A 16,491-nucleotide genomic window follows, 5' to 3' on the forward strand; every position below is an offset into this window, starting at 1 on the left:
CTGGGTTGCAAACCTGTTGGTATAGTGAACTTCACGGTTAGGTACAAACCAACACCCAGAAGTTTTTCATGGCAGCTGAGGCAAAGGTTCATTCTTTCTAGGGGCACTGTTATTTGGATCATGCTGAAAGCTGAGTATCAGCAGGCCCAGCTTCTCTTGAGGAAAAAGAAAACTCACATCAACTTTGCGCAAGAGGAACCTCCTAAAAAACACGAAGAGAAGCTGTGCTGTTGCAGACTGTAAACTTGTGTTAAACCTATGCGCCTTTTGCTGTCGAAGGCTCCAGCTGAGACTGGTGTCCCAGCAATCCACGTGCTGTTATATACTTCGTGGGAGCCACGCAGGCCTTGCAGGCAGGGGCTGGAGCAGCAACAGAGGTACCGCGTCTCTCCAGAAGCCATAACTGGCGAAACTGGGAGGGGAGCAGTGGCCTGCAAGTCAGGACCCGGGGCCCCAGTTATTAAATTACAGAAGTTTCATCACGGAGAGCTGGAATCTGTACGTATTTTCGTGTACTCAGAGTTAACCTGTGTTTTCTACAGTAACAGTGCTTTCTGTAGCCAATCTTATGAATGGGCTTCCAGTGTCATAAATTCAGCCTTGAGATTCAGCCTCTGCCAAGACCTGGCTACCAAAAATCTTATCTGGAAGCACTGTACTTCACGAATACCAATGGCTAACTAGTTGGCTTGCTTGCTGTTCCCCTCCCCTAGTTCTTGTCAATATACGATACGGAAGCCTCCCCTGGGAGCCACACCGCAGGCTCTCCCCGATCAGAGCGCACAGGTACCCCCAGGCAGGACCTGCCCATCCGGACACGTGGGACTGTGGGACAATGGCACGCAGAGTGACCAGGCAGAGGCTGCTCTTACCCTCCACACAGAGATGTCACCCGCTCTGGTCAGAATGGATCGGATCATGCCTGACATAATGGACTTTGTGAATGTGAACGAGAGTTTTCAGTGCTGTCACAGTTTACTCAGCTAACCTGGCTCAAGAAAGAGACCTCTTATGCAAGATTTGATCCCTTGAGCATTATATGTTAGAGGCATTGTATTTTAGAGGGAAAAATGATGCTACAGTAACAGAAGAGACAGGCAGGAAAATCGTTACCAGTGTCTCCTAAAATTACAGCAGACTTGGACAAAAATCTTATTTTTATAAAGCTGGTTGACAGTACACTTGATCATTCTGATTGTAATGAAATTACTATGAGGTGGAAGTGTAAGCATTTACTATGTTATCTATCATCCCATAATAAGAGAAGAAGATTTGACTAGAAAAAATAATCAGCTAGGGTGAGTTAAATCAAGATTTTGTCTCTGTTTCATCTGTTCTACCATATTTTCTAGAACAGATAGCTGGCATCAGATAATTTGTACCTACAGATACCTGCAAGGAAGAGATTTAGGAAAGAACCCTCACTCCCCAAAAAAACAAAAAGAAAGCCGATGTCCTTGTTTGAATTAAACAAAAATAAAATTTTGATGAGAATGTGCTGTGGTTCATCAGCTGCTGTTGAAACCCTCCATTTTGGGAAGACATGTTTAAAAAGAAAACACATATTTGTCCCTTGTCACTCGAAGAGAGCATAAGAATGACAGAAATGACAGAAGCCTTCACACAGAGGCACAGTTGACTCTGGATTAAAATTATCCCTAGGCTAGGCTATTAAAATGATTAAAGGCAGGTCAGGTAAGGTCCTGAACTATGGAAATTTGATGTTCACAGGAGGCAGACGCAACCCAGGGCAGATGGTTTCGAATGGAAGGGAAAGCCAAGACTTTCTCATTAAAACTCTCCCTTCTCCTGCTGTGTTTCCTGCTATTGCTGATAAGCTGTAGCTGATTTTTTAATTGGTTGTGACAAGATTATTAAAAATCGTAATAATAATGGATAATAACCCATTAGCTGGAAGTGATGCTGTGGCAGTACCCACTGGAGCACAGCAGCAGCGGCGGCAGCTGGCAATATGGTTCCAATTGCTTTCTGCCTTTGAAATATCACCAGGGAAGATCTACAGACAGACCTCCTGCTACAGGCCACCAGTGTCTTCTCTTCCTGTTTGACTTTTATTTAACTTACTACAGGTTGATCAGTTCCCAATGAAGCTGACAGCACTTTGAGGCCCCTTTGAAAACTGAATTATCAAATGGAATTAGTGCCCCACCCAAAATTCACCTGTTTTTCATTTTCTTAATGTGTGTGCCTGCGTCTGGATCCATGACCTGCACAACCTATCAGTTTTTTTTCCCTTCATGCTGTCCCTTTGATGTGTCTACTTTCCAATTTCCTCTCTTTTCTCTTCAGGTTATGGATCCCCCACCTTCCATATACTGATACAGTTCGATTTCCTCTCTCCCCAGTACTCCCACAGCTACACAAGCATCCGCTGATGCCTGTTTCTCCTGTCCTTTTTCAGCTCTGCATCAAACTTTCTCCTTCCTCAGCTGCTAGCCTACATCTGTGGTCCCAGCCAACCACTTCCACCTCTGCATACAAGTCTTTGATCAAATCTTCAGAGTGGCCCTTATTGACCTTAGTTCATCAGACTACCTTCTGCATATTTGATGCAATCTCATAAACCACAGAAGAGTGACTAATCTCATGAAATATGCTCTGTGACCTTTTTTTTAATTGGCTGCACCACCAGTAAGGGTGCAACCCCACCTCTTATTTTAGAAGCACATCTACATTTTACATAACACTAGTGCACTGACTCAGAAGAGCTGAATAATGTGGACTTTGTCACCAGCATCTTAAAAAGAGGGCATATATACAAACACACCTACCTTGGCATTTTGAAGAGGAGGCTGGTAACTAGAGGGCCGATAGTACCTCCTCTGAGTAGCATCAGTGTGAATGTCTCCAAGAAATAGCTCCTCCACAAGGTGGTCCAAATTGTGGTGCAGGTACTGCTTCTCTACACGGATGAGCTGGAGTTCATGCATGGCAAAATTCAGAGCTTTGGTGCATTCACAGCCATTCTCTTCTCTCAGCAAATCGTAGCTCACATCCTGCTCCCAGGGACTATCTTCTGGTATAAATCCAGGACACGTGTGGTTCACCAACTCACTTAATTTTTTGGCTACTGCTTCGTTGTGGCATATGATCTGTACGTTGCGTAGCTGATAATCAGCTTCAGTACCCCCTCGGATGATCCAGGATGCCTGGCGGAGACGTATTTTGCCACGTATAACTAATGTGTAGATAGGGTTTGTGCAGCGATTGCCACCGTAATAAAACTGATAGGCCTTAAATGTATTATTGTGGTAGAACCTGTAAGATCTTGTGATGAACTCTGGGCCTGCTCTGACTTCGCAGCTGTGGGAAGACAGAAAGTGACAGAAACAAAATTTTAGCAGGGTGGCACATCATGCACTCTACAGGTAACGAGACTGACCAAACCTGCATGGGTCCATAGAGACACTTGGGTGCTAACATCCCTCTAGCATGAACAGGAGTAAATAGGAACTAACATCTGTGACCTGCCAATTAACCAACAATTTCCACTGCTGTCACGCTGTTATTAATATCTCACTTCATAGTGATCATATCAACTAAGGGCTTTATCTTTTGTAGGTTTAAATACTTTGAGTCATGTTTTTCTAGGGACCACCATGTGACTCAGTTCTGTGAAAAAAGCAGCAGCTTATTAAACATCTATTCTTCTCTTTTGCATGGTAGATTTAGCAAAAGGACTGATAACATCAGAAAGTGAAATGTGAAACAGCCACAGAACAGTACAAAGAACTAGCTTCTATGCTGCTGTACAAGCTTCTCAGTGGAGCTCCACCAGCTCTGGTCTGCAGAGGACATGCAGGATCATGTCCTCAGCTTTCCACTCAGCCTCTCAACAGGGGTGACAGTTAATGCAAACTCCTGACCGTTAATGCAAATCTTCTATTTGGTTTGAATTTGGACCATGCAATATTCAGATTTTGTGGTTTCTCTTTTTTTTTTCCTGAAGGTGTAAATGGCAGTTAAATTCCACTTCCTGTAGACAGTCCTTTTGTGCCTCTGACCTTGTCCCCCTTGTCACATCCACACTGCTTAACATAAATACATTCCTTTCTGTTAAAAAACCCCAGGCTTTCCTACACAAGTCACTTCAAATAAGCATTTGAATATTGCCTGCTGAGACATAGAAAGCAAAATAGCTCTTCTGAATTAAAAGTCATCATGTGCAGAGAGTAACAGAACTGGTAAAACACAGCTTCTTAATTTCTTTTGCTAATAAAACCTGTGCTAGACACATGTTCTGAAAATAAGGACCCATTCAGTGGATCTAACGTGTGTAGTCAAAGATAGTACAATGTTATGTTTGAATAAGCATCCATTTTGGCAACCTGTTGGACTCTTTCCTATTCAAAGGGAGATTTAAAGACATTTCACAGCATGCTGTTTAAAATCCAGACAATAAATTGATTCATCAAGGCAGCCTTATATCATGCTATTCTAATGTACGTAATACTGCTCCTTCTCCTTTTATATATAAACATACAGGAAGCATCTGGAATTTAGAGCATCACCATATTAAAGAAAATACTTCCTGTTCCTTCTTCCCTCTCTGCTTCCTTCCCCTCTTCCACATACATCACTCAAACATCTTATTCTGTCTTTGCTTACCCAGTAGACACCCAGTGTCCCTCAATATTGGGAGGCATCTGCACAGTGATCCGTGCTCCATTGTGAAGGTGTTTCAGCATGTAATGACACTGTGACTCCTTGAAAGCCCTCCACGCACTCTTCTCCAAGGACCGAGGGTGGGACCTGCTGTCCGGGTGAAGAAGAGCAGAACCTTCTCCCAGCCCTGTGACAGAAAAGTGTAAACCATCATGAGACCCTGCCAAGAAGGGCTTCAACATCATAAAGGAGGTTGTGAACATCTTATGCTGAATGACACTTGTTCGCAATGTTGTATGTCTACGAAAATACTGTTTACATTTCTTTTCTCATCTGAAAAAAAAAAAACCCAAACCAGGAAGCTCTTCTTCTCTGTCAGCCCACGAATAATCCACAAAATAAATCTACTTTACAAAATACACTGGGGAAAAGGACTTGATCCAAAGCGTTGCGTTTCTACACGCAGGAGATGTGGCTCTGCACCTGAATTTTACAGACACCTCTGCAACCTCTGGTCAGGACAATCAAAAACCTGGACCGTGGAACTTTTAGAAAGTTGCATCCAGATTTGGACATAAACTTTGTGGTTTCAGCCTGCCTCTAATTTGAACGCTTCCATAATAAACTTGCAAATAAAGACTACTCTTTAAAGCCAAGGGAAAACAGATATCAAAAGCAAAGCCTCTGCACACCGGAAGCCTCTGTGATGACTGAGGTGCTCAATTAAAGGCAGATTCTGCTATTTTTATTTTAAAGGGGAAAAGGAATTTCAAAAGCTAATTTTATCTCCAGCACACAGTAATTTTGGTTTCTAGTAATGTATACATACAAAACCCACCAGCACTCTCTCTACACAATATTAATTGAACAAAATGAATACGTAACTTCAGAAGGAATGTGTCTTTACTCTTTTAGGCACAGCCTGCTCTGAGGTATGTTGGAAAACATGGATCAAAAGCGAAACACACATCTAGAGGTTAAGAGGTGACAAACATGAACCTTACATAATGGGTTGGAAACTGTATTACTTTGTCAGAAGGAATTTAAGAACCAGCGGGACAGAAAACGAATACGGGGTGGGGTGGAGGGGCTGGTTGCGTGCCCGGGAAGTCTCAGGAGAGGGGGATGTCTCCCTAACACGTGCTCCCAGGGATAGGGTCTAGGATTCACCCCCATCTTTTCTGGTGCCTTCTTGGCTGACCCAGCTCAGCAACTGGGCTGTTGGGGATCACCGGTGCGTGGTGCAGCCCTAAGCCGTGCTGAGCTGCCTAACGCAGGATCCTACGCTTTACTCCCCTATCCCCAGCTAATGCGTAAGCATGTGCTTGGGCAGCATGTAGCATCGCTACAGAAGTTACAAGCAAATCAGTATTATTTGTTTTTATTTGTCTCAGATCTTTGCCATTTCCTACTGCAAGTGGTGTCAGTGATTCATTATGTTGGCTAGGTCTCAGATCTTCTGAAATAAACTTGGGTAACACCTGGGAAAAATGGCATTGCTAAAAATATGAATACATGTCAACCATTTAAAAATAGCAATTCCTAAGCTAAACAAAGGCAAGGACTTATCCAGTAGGCAAGGTAAAGAATAACCAGAAAGAATACAGTAAATAGTTGTATGTAAACAGTGCTCACCGCTGAATGATCTCAAGATTTAATGAGATTAATTAATACAACCTCACAAAGTTTTTACTGGAAAATCTGGTAACTTTGTTGCAGGTTACAAATAATTCTTCCACCTGAATGAGAATTTACGGCCTTACTTTCTAAAGAGTAATAAATACTAGGGATGCTTTGATATTTGAACATGTCATCTGAGATGCCCTTAAAGGAGCCTGATTTTCAGCGGGTCAATACTTCTCCCCTTCTGGAAGTCAAGGCTTCTCAGGTATTTCTCCATTGGTGAGCAGAGTCACTGATATTAGCACCAAACAACTCCCATTCTGCACCCAGAAATGGCACGGCTGCTTCAGAAATGGTACGGCCAAGGCAGGGTGACTCTCTGCTTGAGCAGACTGCTCCTTTGGAGAGGCAGGATTTACTAGACGGGGTCAGTGCTTCATGTACACGGTGGTACAGCCTCCTGGGCTGAAGCCAGCATCCCTGCACAGCAGCTTTGTGCTGTGCCGTGTCCGCAGCCCCTCTCCCCTGCAGCAGCACATGACACCCTCAAAAACTGGGGCTTATTTGGTTTATCTGAAACCTTGTAGGTATGGGGCAGATATCACAGGCCCTCATACCGCCAGGGGAAGAGGTTCACCCAGGTACAGGTGAACTTGCCCTCTGATTTTGCCGTTATGAAGCCCAGGTAGAGACTGAGAGCTTGCCTTCTAATACCCTTCTCCATCTCCAAGTCTTTGCACGCTCAAAAAGCCCATATTACTTCAGCACCTCATTCTGAAATGGGGTGAGTGCTCCCGTCTGTCTTCTGGGTCAGAAGGAACTCCTCCTGCAAGGTACCCAGTAAGGCTGTAGCCATCAGTACTAACTCTTTCAAACGAAACACAGCTGTCAGGATGTCTCCTGCAGACAAATCATCTCACACTGAAAAAGTCTTTGAAAACTTACATTTCCACTTCAAGTTGTTAAGCGTTTGAAATCTGCCATCAAGAGGAGATTTTTAAATGGTTCAAGTGACTATTTCCAAGGCATATTTATTTTATCATTTGCGTTTAAACAGTTGTATTTTGCGTAGCTCGTGTCGTATGATTCGTGAACACAGACGCACTTAAAGAAGAATGATTTACTCATTTAAACATACTTGGGCATTTAATTTCTTCAAGCAAAAATCCTTCTGTGGGAGGATACCATCTTGTATGTGCACATATCAAAGGAGAAAATGCAGTAACCACATTATACATTCCCAATTACTCCCTGGAGGAAATAATGAAAAGAAGGCGTTATTGAAAAGGACTCAAACTTTATGTGGTATTATACAGTGTCTTTTCTCTGATACAGCTCAAAAGTAATGGGGTCCCAGCTCTCCCTGTCACATGTCTGTAGTTCCTTCTGCAACTTGCAAATGATAAACTGTAACGAGTGGATGGAAGGAGATTTGCACAGATAGCCCCAGAGATCTGTACCCAAGAAGTGGGTATTCCGGATTCTATCCATCCAACCGCGACAAATAAGGGCAGGAACAAGTTTAGGTAATGGAGACAGGCATGAGAACGCAACGCAGGCTGCAGAGGCAGTGGAAGGCATGAAGAAAACTCACACATGCTGGGTAACAGTAGGACTTGAGTATCAGAATACGAATTACAATATAAAATTAAAAGGCAGCGATGGGACCTTTACCTGTGTTTGTGTTGCTGGGGCAAGGAAATAATTTAGCACAGGCTCCTTCCTTACTGAGTAATCATTTCACCCCTTTTATGTTTACTGACATACGCCTGTACATATGGCTACCATACAGAGGTGCCGTAACTTCCCCTTGTACCATCTGAAGATCAAACCAGGAGGCCGGTGATACGCTTCCCACAGAGGGCATTCGACCGGACACCGTCTGCCCGTGCTTTCCCTGGCAGCAGGTGCTCAGGGGCAGCTCCACCCTTGGCAGCGCACAGTGAGGTGTTCTGCAAAACTGAGGTCCTGCAGGGACAATGCTACTAATTTTAAAACAAAATCCATCAGGCCTTGTTAAATGGGACGTTGCTGAAAGGCTCGAGGTTAATAAGTGCTTTCACAAAACTGGGAATCAAATGTCTTGGCTCTTTAAAAGCCCACTTTGGAGCCTAGACACAATTGCAACATAGTTGGAGCCACTACTTTCATTCAAAGAGATCCAAGTCTGCTATTCTCTACAGCACAGACAGATGGTAGGTTTCTGTATCTCCATGACAAGCCATGTAAGTATCTGAGACTCAGCTGACAGTATCTCAGACTCTCTCTGACTTTTACATTTTTGTGTGAGAAGGAATCTTACCTTCTTGTTAAAAATAAATAAATAAATAAATAAAGCCCACCATGCTATCACTCAGAAGTGTGACAGACGTCAAACCAAAAACAGTCTTTGCATGAGACTAATAGCAATAATTCTGTGAAGCCTCTGGTTGGCTTTCACTTCAGCTACACCACAACCAGAGGTCATAAGGTTGTACCGCCCACCTCATGGTGGCCGTTTACGCAAAAGAGCAAGTCCAAAAGAAAGAGGAAAATTCCAGAATCCATCAGAAATGCCAGCTAGAAAAACAAAGCAAAACAAATGCATTTTCTGATGAGTTGATACCCAACTTCTCTTTCATAATCCAGCCCTAGCAGTGTAGATCACAGCTTTAGCACCAAACCACTTGAAAATAGTGTAAGAGGTGCTACAGCTAGCTGGGGATCCCTGCCCAGGCCCTCACAGATCACACTTGGCAGGGGCAGATGCAACATCCATCTGAGCGGGGAAGTGGAGGTCTGCACAGCTGTCACTCCAGTAAGACGTAGACAGGAGCACACACTGCACCAGACAGGGGACTGCAGGCTCTCAGGTTCCCCCAAAAGCCTGTATCTGATGTGGGAAAAACCATTCAAGATAAAAATAACTGTTAAGGGAAAATAGGTTACTTTCAAGTTCTTCAAAGCTTTCTGCACATAGCTGCGAGTAAAATACAGATCTTAACAGGGCAATCTGTTGGGAGTCCGTTACCCAAAAGCATTACAAAAATTGCTATGACAAAGCTTTCCGCCAATGTTTCTGCAAAAAACTGTGAGCTGCTAGAATAAAAGTTTCTGTTTTCTGAAAAACAGTATGCAAATCATGTACAATTGCAACACAGATAATGGTACGTAGAGTTGTGCTTGAACAACAACAACTCTTATAATTCAATTCGTGCTTAAACACCCCGACCAAATTCTGTTCTCAGCTATGCCAGACTGCAAAAGTATAATGCAAATAATCTAAACTGTTTAATCAGTTTAATGAACACCTCTACCAGAATCTAAACCACGGCCTCAAACATGTCCAAGTGTAGCGCTTCAAATCAGACTCCAAGCTACTAGGTGTTCAGCAGGTTCACCCTTGGCTAAATGGGAGAAGAAATGTTACCGGAAAGCAGGATTCAAACCTGGATTTAGACTGGGATTGCTCCGCAGGAACCACTTCACTTTCTTTCATTTATAGCAATGTAAATCCAGAAGAGGATGTAATGTAAATCCTAGTTTCATTACAAATTAAAACAACCTCGAGTGATAGTACAAGTTCAAAAATGTGATGGCTTCATCTCTGACAGAAACATCTTAATGTTCACGCTTTACTCCTGCAGCAAACTCTTTTCAAGTTAGAACTTGTTTGAAACTTGAAAAACCTTACAACAGATAAAGAGTAATTGGCTGGATTAAGTTTATAGCTGTCCTTATCTGTGCAGTTGCCCTGCACAATTAAATAAATAGATATTTGGATTACGCTCTTTCTTGATGTGGGATAGTGTTAGATAACGCCCATGACAGGCTTTTAGCTATAGTGCAAACTTACGTAATTGCCATGGAGAATATAACGTCCTGTTACCAAGCCGTGGTCTGTGTTTACCAGTGTTTTCCCTGCACTTGAAACTTCAAAGAGTCCTTGCAGGACTGGGACCTAAATTAGCTACTACAAACAGAAGGGCTGGGAAAGGAAAGCTGGGGTTTATGGTCATGGAAGCAGACAGGACAACAATTTCCTTTCACACATATCTGTTGCCTTTCTTGTGCACATAGTTTCCAGGTACAGCTTTCAGAGAGATGGGAAACCAATGTTTCAGATCATGGAAGATCCTGAAGAGAGATCTGAAGTATGTTTAGATGGGACAGCTAAAAAAGAAATTGCTTCAAGGCTGACCAGCCCAGCATTGAGGCTCTCTGTTATCCTACAGCTCGGTCTTTACTCAATGCCCCATCTTGGAAGAGGTCAGAGAACCAAGTGCCAAGCAGCTACACAGCCGATAACCTCTGCTAAGTTGAACTCTGGCTCTTAGTTGGGATGACTGCTGCTACCCATACAAGGTGAAGTGCCACTGCCCAGAGCGTGGGCTTCTTTGTGAAGTCCCAAAGGGTTAAAGCCCACCTCCCTCCAGGGCTGCAGGAACCAGTGGGTGCAGCACTGGGGTCTAAGTGCCACTCAGTATCCACGGCAGTTTGATCTTGCCCTCTTTGAAGGAAACATCTTCTCTCTGCCAGACATCTGCCACGCAGCCTGCAGACCTCTACCCGTCCTCCACCCACACCTTGGCACCAGGATTTGTTCAGGCAGAACTGCCCTCGACGTCGAGGGGACTTGTGTCCGAGTACAGACAACGTTAAACAAGTTCGCCACGTATACTCCTACTCCCTATCAGCCCTGCTTAAAGCGTCATGTCAGTAATAAAATACTCACCTTGCCTTGAAGAGCTGAAGGTATTTGCCTTCAGCATGGTTTAGGCTAGTTTTGGGCTTCGCCGCCTGGCAGCCCACCTCCTACGGAGTACAAAAAATTGCCTGTACTGTTCATGACACCTGCATCGTACCACTGTTAGCCCACAGTCAAGCTACAGAGATGAGTGAAATTGAGTTTACGCTAATGAATTATGAATAAAATTAAGTCTGTCTTCCAACTCTACAAGTCTTACACTAAGCAGCGTGTCTTCCCCTCTGTCTCTCTTCTTTGTCTTCCAGATTTCCAAATGAAGTATTTTACTGAGGGAGCAGATCACATCAGCCCCTAGCATGGAGCACAGTATTTGTCCATTTTATGGATACAGGTATTCGTATCTTCTGATACATTTACTTCCTACTTTCCTAAACAGGTTTTGAAATAAAACACTTCTATGTAACTAATTATAGCAATATTGCCAGAGAACTTTTAAAAGCATAAAGTTTTCATCTGAAAAGCCTAGCAGTCCTGTCTTCATCATCTTTATTAGTGCTATTTCTATGATGTTATCAACAAATCGCTTTAAGTTTTAAATTCATTATTCCCACAGTAACGTAATCAGAAATACACTAAAGTTCCTTCTTAGCACCTGTATTTGTAAAAAAAAGTTTACATTTACAAAAGAAATTAGCCAAATTTGTTTTGAATCCACTTGAACGTAGCTCTTATTAATCAGGTTTTCTGGAGCTGAATGATCTTCACATCTGACATTTGAAACTTTTGTGGCTCTTTGTCTAAGCAAAGAAAATAGTGATAATGGACAGCTTCCAGCTGCAAACTTTTTTTATTTCCCCCCACCCTAACATTGTACAGGTTTTATTTTGATTAATGAAGACCAGTTTTTCCAAATTTTAATTCACTGATGTTAAAGTAGGCATTTCTTCATTCAATAAAAGCAGAAGCTTTGGCCTTACAGGACATTTTAACTTGTGTTATAAAACTTTAAGCCCTAAAAATCCTCAACCACCCACCCACACTCACTCGCTATTAACCCTTAAATTGCCATGTGCAGCAGAAAGGCAAAAGAAAACATCATGTGCCGTAAAGAGGCTTAACACTGCGATCCCCCAGGGATTGCTGGTTATTCTTATATACTACCAATGCGGGCTAGCCGCTGACCGAAGGATACTCCTATTGACTCTGTGGCACAGAGGGAAAAGCTCGAGGCCAACTTAAGGCTAGCAGGGTAAACACATTTAGACGGGCTACATTTCAGTGCATTATGTGTCTCTGATGTCCTTTTCAGGTTTGTAAGAGGGCAGTAGTTTCCCAGCGCTTGAAGCTCAGATCCAAACTGTGCACTGCTACATTACCGAGGTACGTTATCTCTGCATACAAGGCCCTGAGTTGTACCTTTCTACAAGAACTTAGGTTTATGTTATTTGGTGATACCTAACTGCAGATGGAAGAAATCGATGATTTCCCTCCTTCATCCTCTTTTGGCAGCTGCTGTTTTGATCTGATCACTGGCCCTGATTTGTTTCCTGCTCCAGCCAGGGTTCAGCTCTGCTCTGTAATTCCAAGCAGATGAGCCAGGGAGTCCAACCCTGTAATTACACCTCCTCTCTTTACCCTCTAACTTCAAAACTCCCATTTCGACTTTCACATCTCAGATCACAGTTTTAAAGAACACCTCTGGCGTCCCGGCAGGTCTGGCACAGCTGAACATGTTTCTACGCTCTGCAGATTTCATAGCTGAGCTGTGAGAAGGGCATAAAACCCCCTCCCGGGGAACGGGGTCTCTTGCTCTTTCTTTCTCAGAAGAAAATACACAATCAGAAGCCCATGCTCTTTATTATTTATCGAATACCATCTGTGTGCTTAGCACTTGTACAAACACAGAGACAGACAATCCCTGCTCCACAAAGTCAACCCCACGAACAGCTTTGCAACCCTTCCCCCAGCTGACGGATCTCACACTGAATCCACGTGGGTCACTTGCATTGTAATCGTTAAAAAAAAAAAAATCCTCTTTTGACGAGTAAGCTTGGGGTCCTAAGAAATCTAACTGAAGAAAGCTGGATGCTACAAAGCACTTCAGAACTCAGAACGCTCTTTGAAACGACGCTGTGACTGAGCAGGCTGAGTCACTCTTTCAGCAGAGTGTTGCGCGCCCAGGTGTCTCAAAGCTGGCTGCCCAGTGCTGGGCATACCCAAGGAGCTCACTCGACAGCCTGCTCCGCAGAAGTCGCCCCTGAAGGACACCGGCTTTCTGGAAAGATGGGTTATCCGTCTCAGCGCCTGAGTATGGATTTACAAGCTGTACGCGCACGCTGAAGTCCAAACGCGCTGGCTTTTCTCCCCGGCACCTTGCCCGCTGCGCGGCTCCAGAGCAGCGTCCGTCGGGGCTCAGCCGGGAGCGCCGGCGCAGGACCCGCGGCAGAACGCTCCTGGTGCCGCACACGGCCCAGCGCCGGCCAACGCGGCTGCCTGCGGCTCCCCAGCCAGCACCCCGCGCCCGAACCGTTCTTCCAGGCGCGGGTCCCGCGGGACGCCTCGGCCCGGCCGCCCGGAGCCCGGCGGGGGCACCGCTCTGCCCCGCGGCGCGGGAAGCGCCTCCGCGCCAGGCGCCCGGGGCAGCCGCCCCGCCCGGGCGGCTCCAGGCGCGCAGCCGCGACCCGCCGCCCCCAGCTCCGCGGCGGGGCCCTCGCCCGCCCCGCCCGGCCGCCGCCCCCCGGCCCGGCGCTCACCGTGCAGCAGCAGCGCTGGGAACAGGTACCGCATCAGGCCGCCGTGCGGGGCGGACATCTCCCCGCCGGGCAGCGGCCACGGCCCAGCACCGGGGAGCGGGCGGCTGACGGGGCCGGAGGCCGCCGCCGCTCCCGCTCCTCAGGCCTCCCGCCCCGCACACCGCCGCCGCCCCGGCAGAGCTCCGGCCCGGCCGCCGCTCGGATGCCCACGCCGCCGCCGCCGCGTCCCCCGCCGTCTCCGCGGAGCGCGGCGGCGGCTCCGCTTCATATTTCCCCTTCCAGCAGGAGGAGGAGGAGGAGGGCCCGGGAGGTGGGGACTCCTCCCGGGGCGGGGCCGCGGGGCAGCCAGCGCCGGGGCTGCGGGACGGGGCGGCGGGGGGAGCGGCCGGAGCCGGGGCGGGGGGTGGGTGCGGGTGCGGGCAGGGCTGCGGCTCCCGGTGCTGAGTCCCGCTGCCCGAGGGGTGCGGAGGGACAGAAAGCCGGCCTGCAACCGTCCGTCAGAGAGAAACCGCCTGCGTGCTTGCGGCTCTCCCGGCGCACCGGGCAGTTTAAAAGCTGCGGGCAGGGGCCGAGGCTGCCTTCTCAGGCGCCGCGCTCTCCCGCCCGCTTTCCCCCGTGTCCGTCGTTGCTTAGTTTTCCCTTTTTAGCCTAAGCCCGAGGCCCTGGTCACGCAACACTTGACACGCGCGCTCGGTGTTGTACACGTGAGCGGCTCGTGTCCGAGCTCGAGCGTAGGGCTTTCGTGTGCCATGGCCTCCGGACGGGGACGGCGCGTCTGCTCGGTGGTGTTCGGGCTCGCGGGCTTGGCTGTAGGGCCTCATGGCAAAGAATGTGTAACGGATTTGGAGAAAATCAGCATAACTGAGTTTCGAACAGCTCAACTGAGCTGAAGTCTTTACGCGCTGCGTGCTTAAAAAGAAGCCCAAGCTGATGACTCCTCCCAGCTCCCTTGAGAAGGAAGAGTAAGTTTAATCTTCCTCACTTACAGAGGGAGGAAACTGGGACAGAAACAAGTAAGTGGTGAGTCAGAACTAGAGCTCCGGTGCCTTGGATTCTCAAGGTTACGCTTGCTCCTTCACACAAATGTTTTTCAAGCCAGAAAGGCTGGTTAACAGAGCACTTGGTGGCGGTCTGTACAAGCCGGTAGTGGTCAGATATCTTCAGTGACCTGGAGAGGGAGGCACACAGAAAGTTACATCCTTTGAGAAACAGATGCCCACCAACATGAACAGGTAACACTGGGTAAGGCCAGAGAAGCACCCTTGCCCAATGGCGCTTGCTCATCTTCCACCCGTTCCTGTAGTTGCCACAGAGGTGTGTGTGGAGGGAGGTGATTCTTGCTGTAGATGTGGTGCATTGGGACAAATTTTTTGGGAAGCCTTGTGTATCCACTTGGCTGTTTTCAGAGCTAATCCAGGGCAAAATTCTGAGTTTGCCACTTGGTACAATCCTACAGCAGCAGAGATACCCAAGTAGTTTTTCTTTACCAGAAGGTTCTGTAAGTGAAACAGATCCAGTGAGCAAGGAAAACAGCAATGTTCTCCTAAATACAGTACAGGCATCTGCATTTCGGAGTCCTGGGGACCCGTGACGTACTTCACAGAATCACAGAATGTTTGGGGTTGGAAGGGACCTCTGTGGGTCATCTAGTCCAACCCCCCTGCCAAAGCAGGGTCACCTAGAGCAGGCTGCACAGGACCTTGTCCAGGTGGGTCTTGAATATCTCCAGAGAAGGAGACTCCACGACCTCCCTGGGCAGCCTGTTCCAGTGCTCCGTCACCCTCAGAGGGAAGAAGTTCTTCCTCATGTTCAGACGGAACTTCCTGTGCTTCAGTTTGTGCCCATTGCCCCTTGTCCTGTCACTGGGCACCACTGAAAAGAGTCTGGCCCCATCCTCCTGACACCCACCCTTAAGATATTTATAAACATTTATGAGGTCCCCTTGCAGCTTTCTCTTCTTCAGGCTGAACAAGCCCAGCTCCCTCAGCCTTTCCTCATAGGAGAGATGCTCCAGTCCCCTCATCATCCTCGCAGCCCTCCCCTGGACTCTGCTCTTTGCTTCAGATCTGTGTGCGTGACCGTTGCCTCTCCTAAGAGAAGATTCTGCCAGGATGATCAGTGAGATAATGCCGGGCATGCAAACGGGTGATATAAGGAGAAGAGAAAGGCAGCGTATGTGGGGAAGCAGGTTGCCCTCTTGTTGGCTGTGAGCACCAGATTATTATGAAGGCGTCCTGCCTGGTGGAAGAAGCCAGCTTGAAGAGTCTCACATGTCTGGCAGGTGTACAGATAGTATGGTGTGTAGGAAGGCTTAGTGTAAGTCACCTGCTATTTACCTGAGTGTAAAAAGGTAGGTCAGCATCACTGTAAGCAGTGACGAAGGACTAGCAGTTTTGAGGTACAATTTTATAAAAGCAGCAACATCCAAAAGGAGAGGCTTATTCTATGGGCACAACCTGCTTTACTGTCCCCAGATCAACCATCACAATCATCTGCAAAAAGATGAGACTGAGAATTGCCTGTAAAAAGTTGTTTATCCCAAAATTCGATTATCCTAGAAGCTCTCAGTTCCTCCCTGTGAAGTGACAGCCCCCCATGGCAGCATCACTAACAGCTTTTCATAAGAGGAAAGGGCAATAACTTTACTGCTCCATTGGCCAACTTGGTAAATTAGCCTCTGCTTGTGATTTACTGTCAGTGCAGCTTCAGATGTAGTAATAAAATAAAATTAAATCAATACTCAGTCAGCTCAGACACAGGAGAACTTCCCCAAAACAACACAGATGTATCTTTTACTTGTCT

The 16,491-nt window shown here is 46.5% G+C and overlaps 1 protein-coding gene across 1 annotated transcript in view; it reads right to left on the minus strand.

Annotated features, from left to right (window-relative positions):
- The window catches only part of APCDD1 (APC down-regulated 1), a 30,859-nt gene extending 16,986 nt beyond the window's left edge, over positions 1-13,873 (minus strand). The window contains exons 1-3 of the mRNA XM_075416480.1: positions 13,690-13,873; positions 4,630-4,813; positions 2,793-3,324 (exon numbers count right to left, since the gene is read on the minus strand). Coding sequence (XP_075272595.1) covers positions 2,793-3,324; positions 4,630-4,813; positions 13,690-13,747 — 774 coding nt within the window. The 5' untranslated portion in view covers positions 13,748-13,873. The remainder of the gene's footprint in view (positions 1-2,792; positions 3,325-4,629; positions 4,814-13,689) is intronic.
- Between the last annotated feature and the right edge of the window lie 2,618 nt (positions 13,874-16,491).

This window comes from Opisthocomus hoazin, chromosome 3 (genome assembly GCF_030867145.1).
Source record: "Opisthocomus hoazin isolate bOpiHoa1 chromosome 3, bOpiHoa1.hap1, whole genome shotgun sequence".
Classification (NCBI taxonomy): domain Eukaryota; kingdom Metazoa; phylum Chordata; class Aves; order Opisthocomiformes; family Opisthocomidae; genus Opisthocomus; species Opisthocomus hoazin.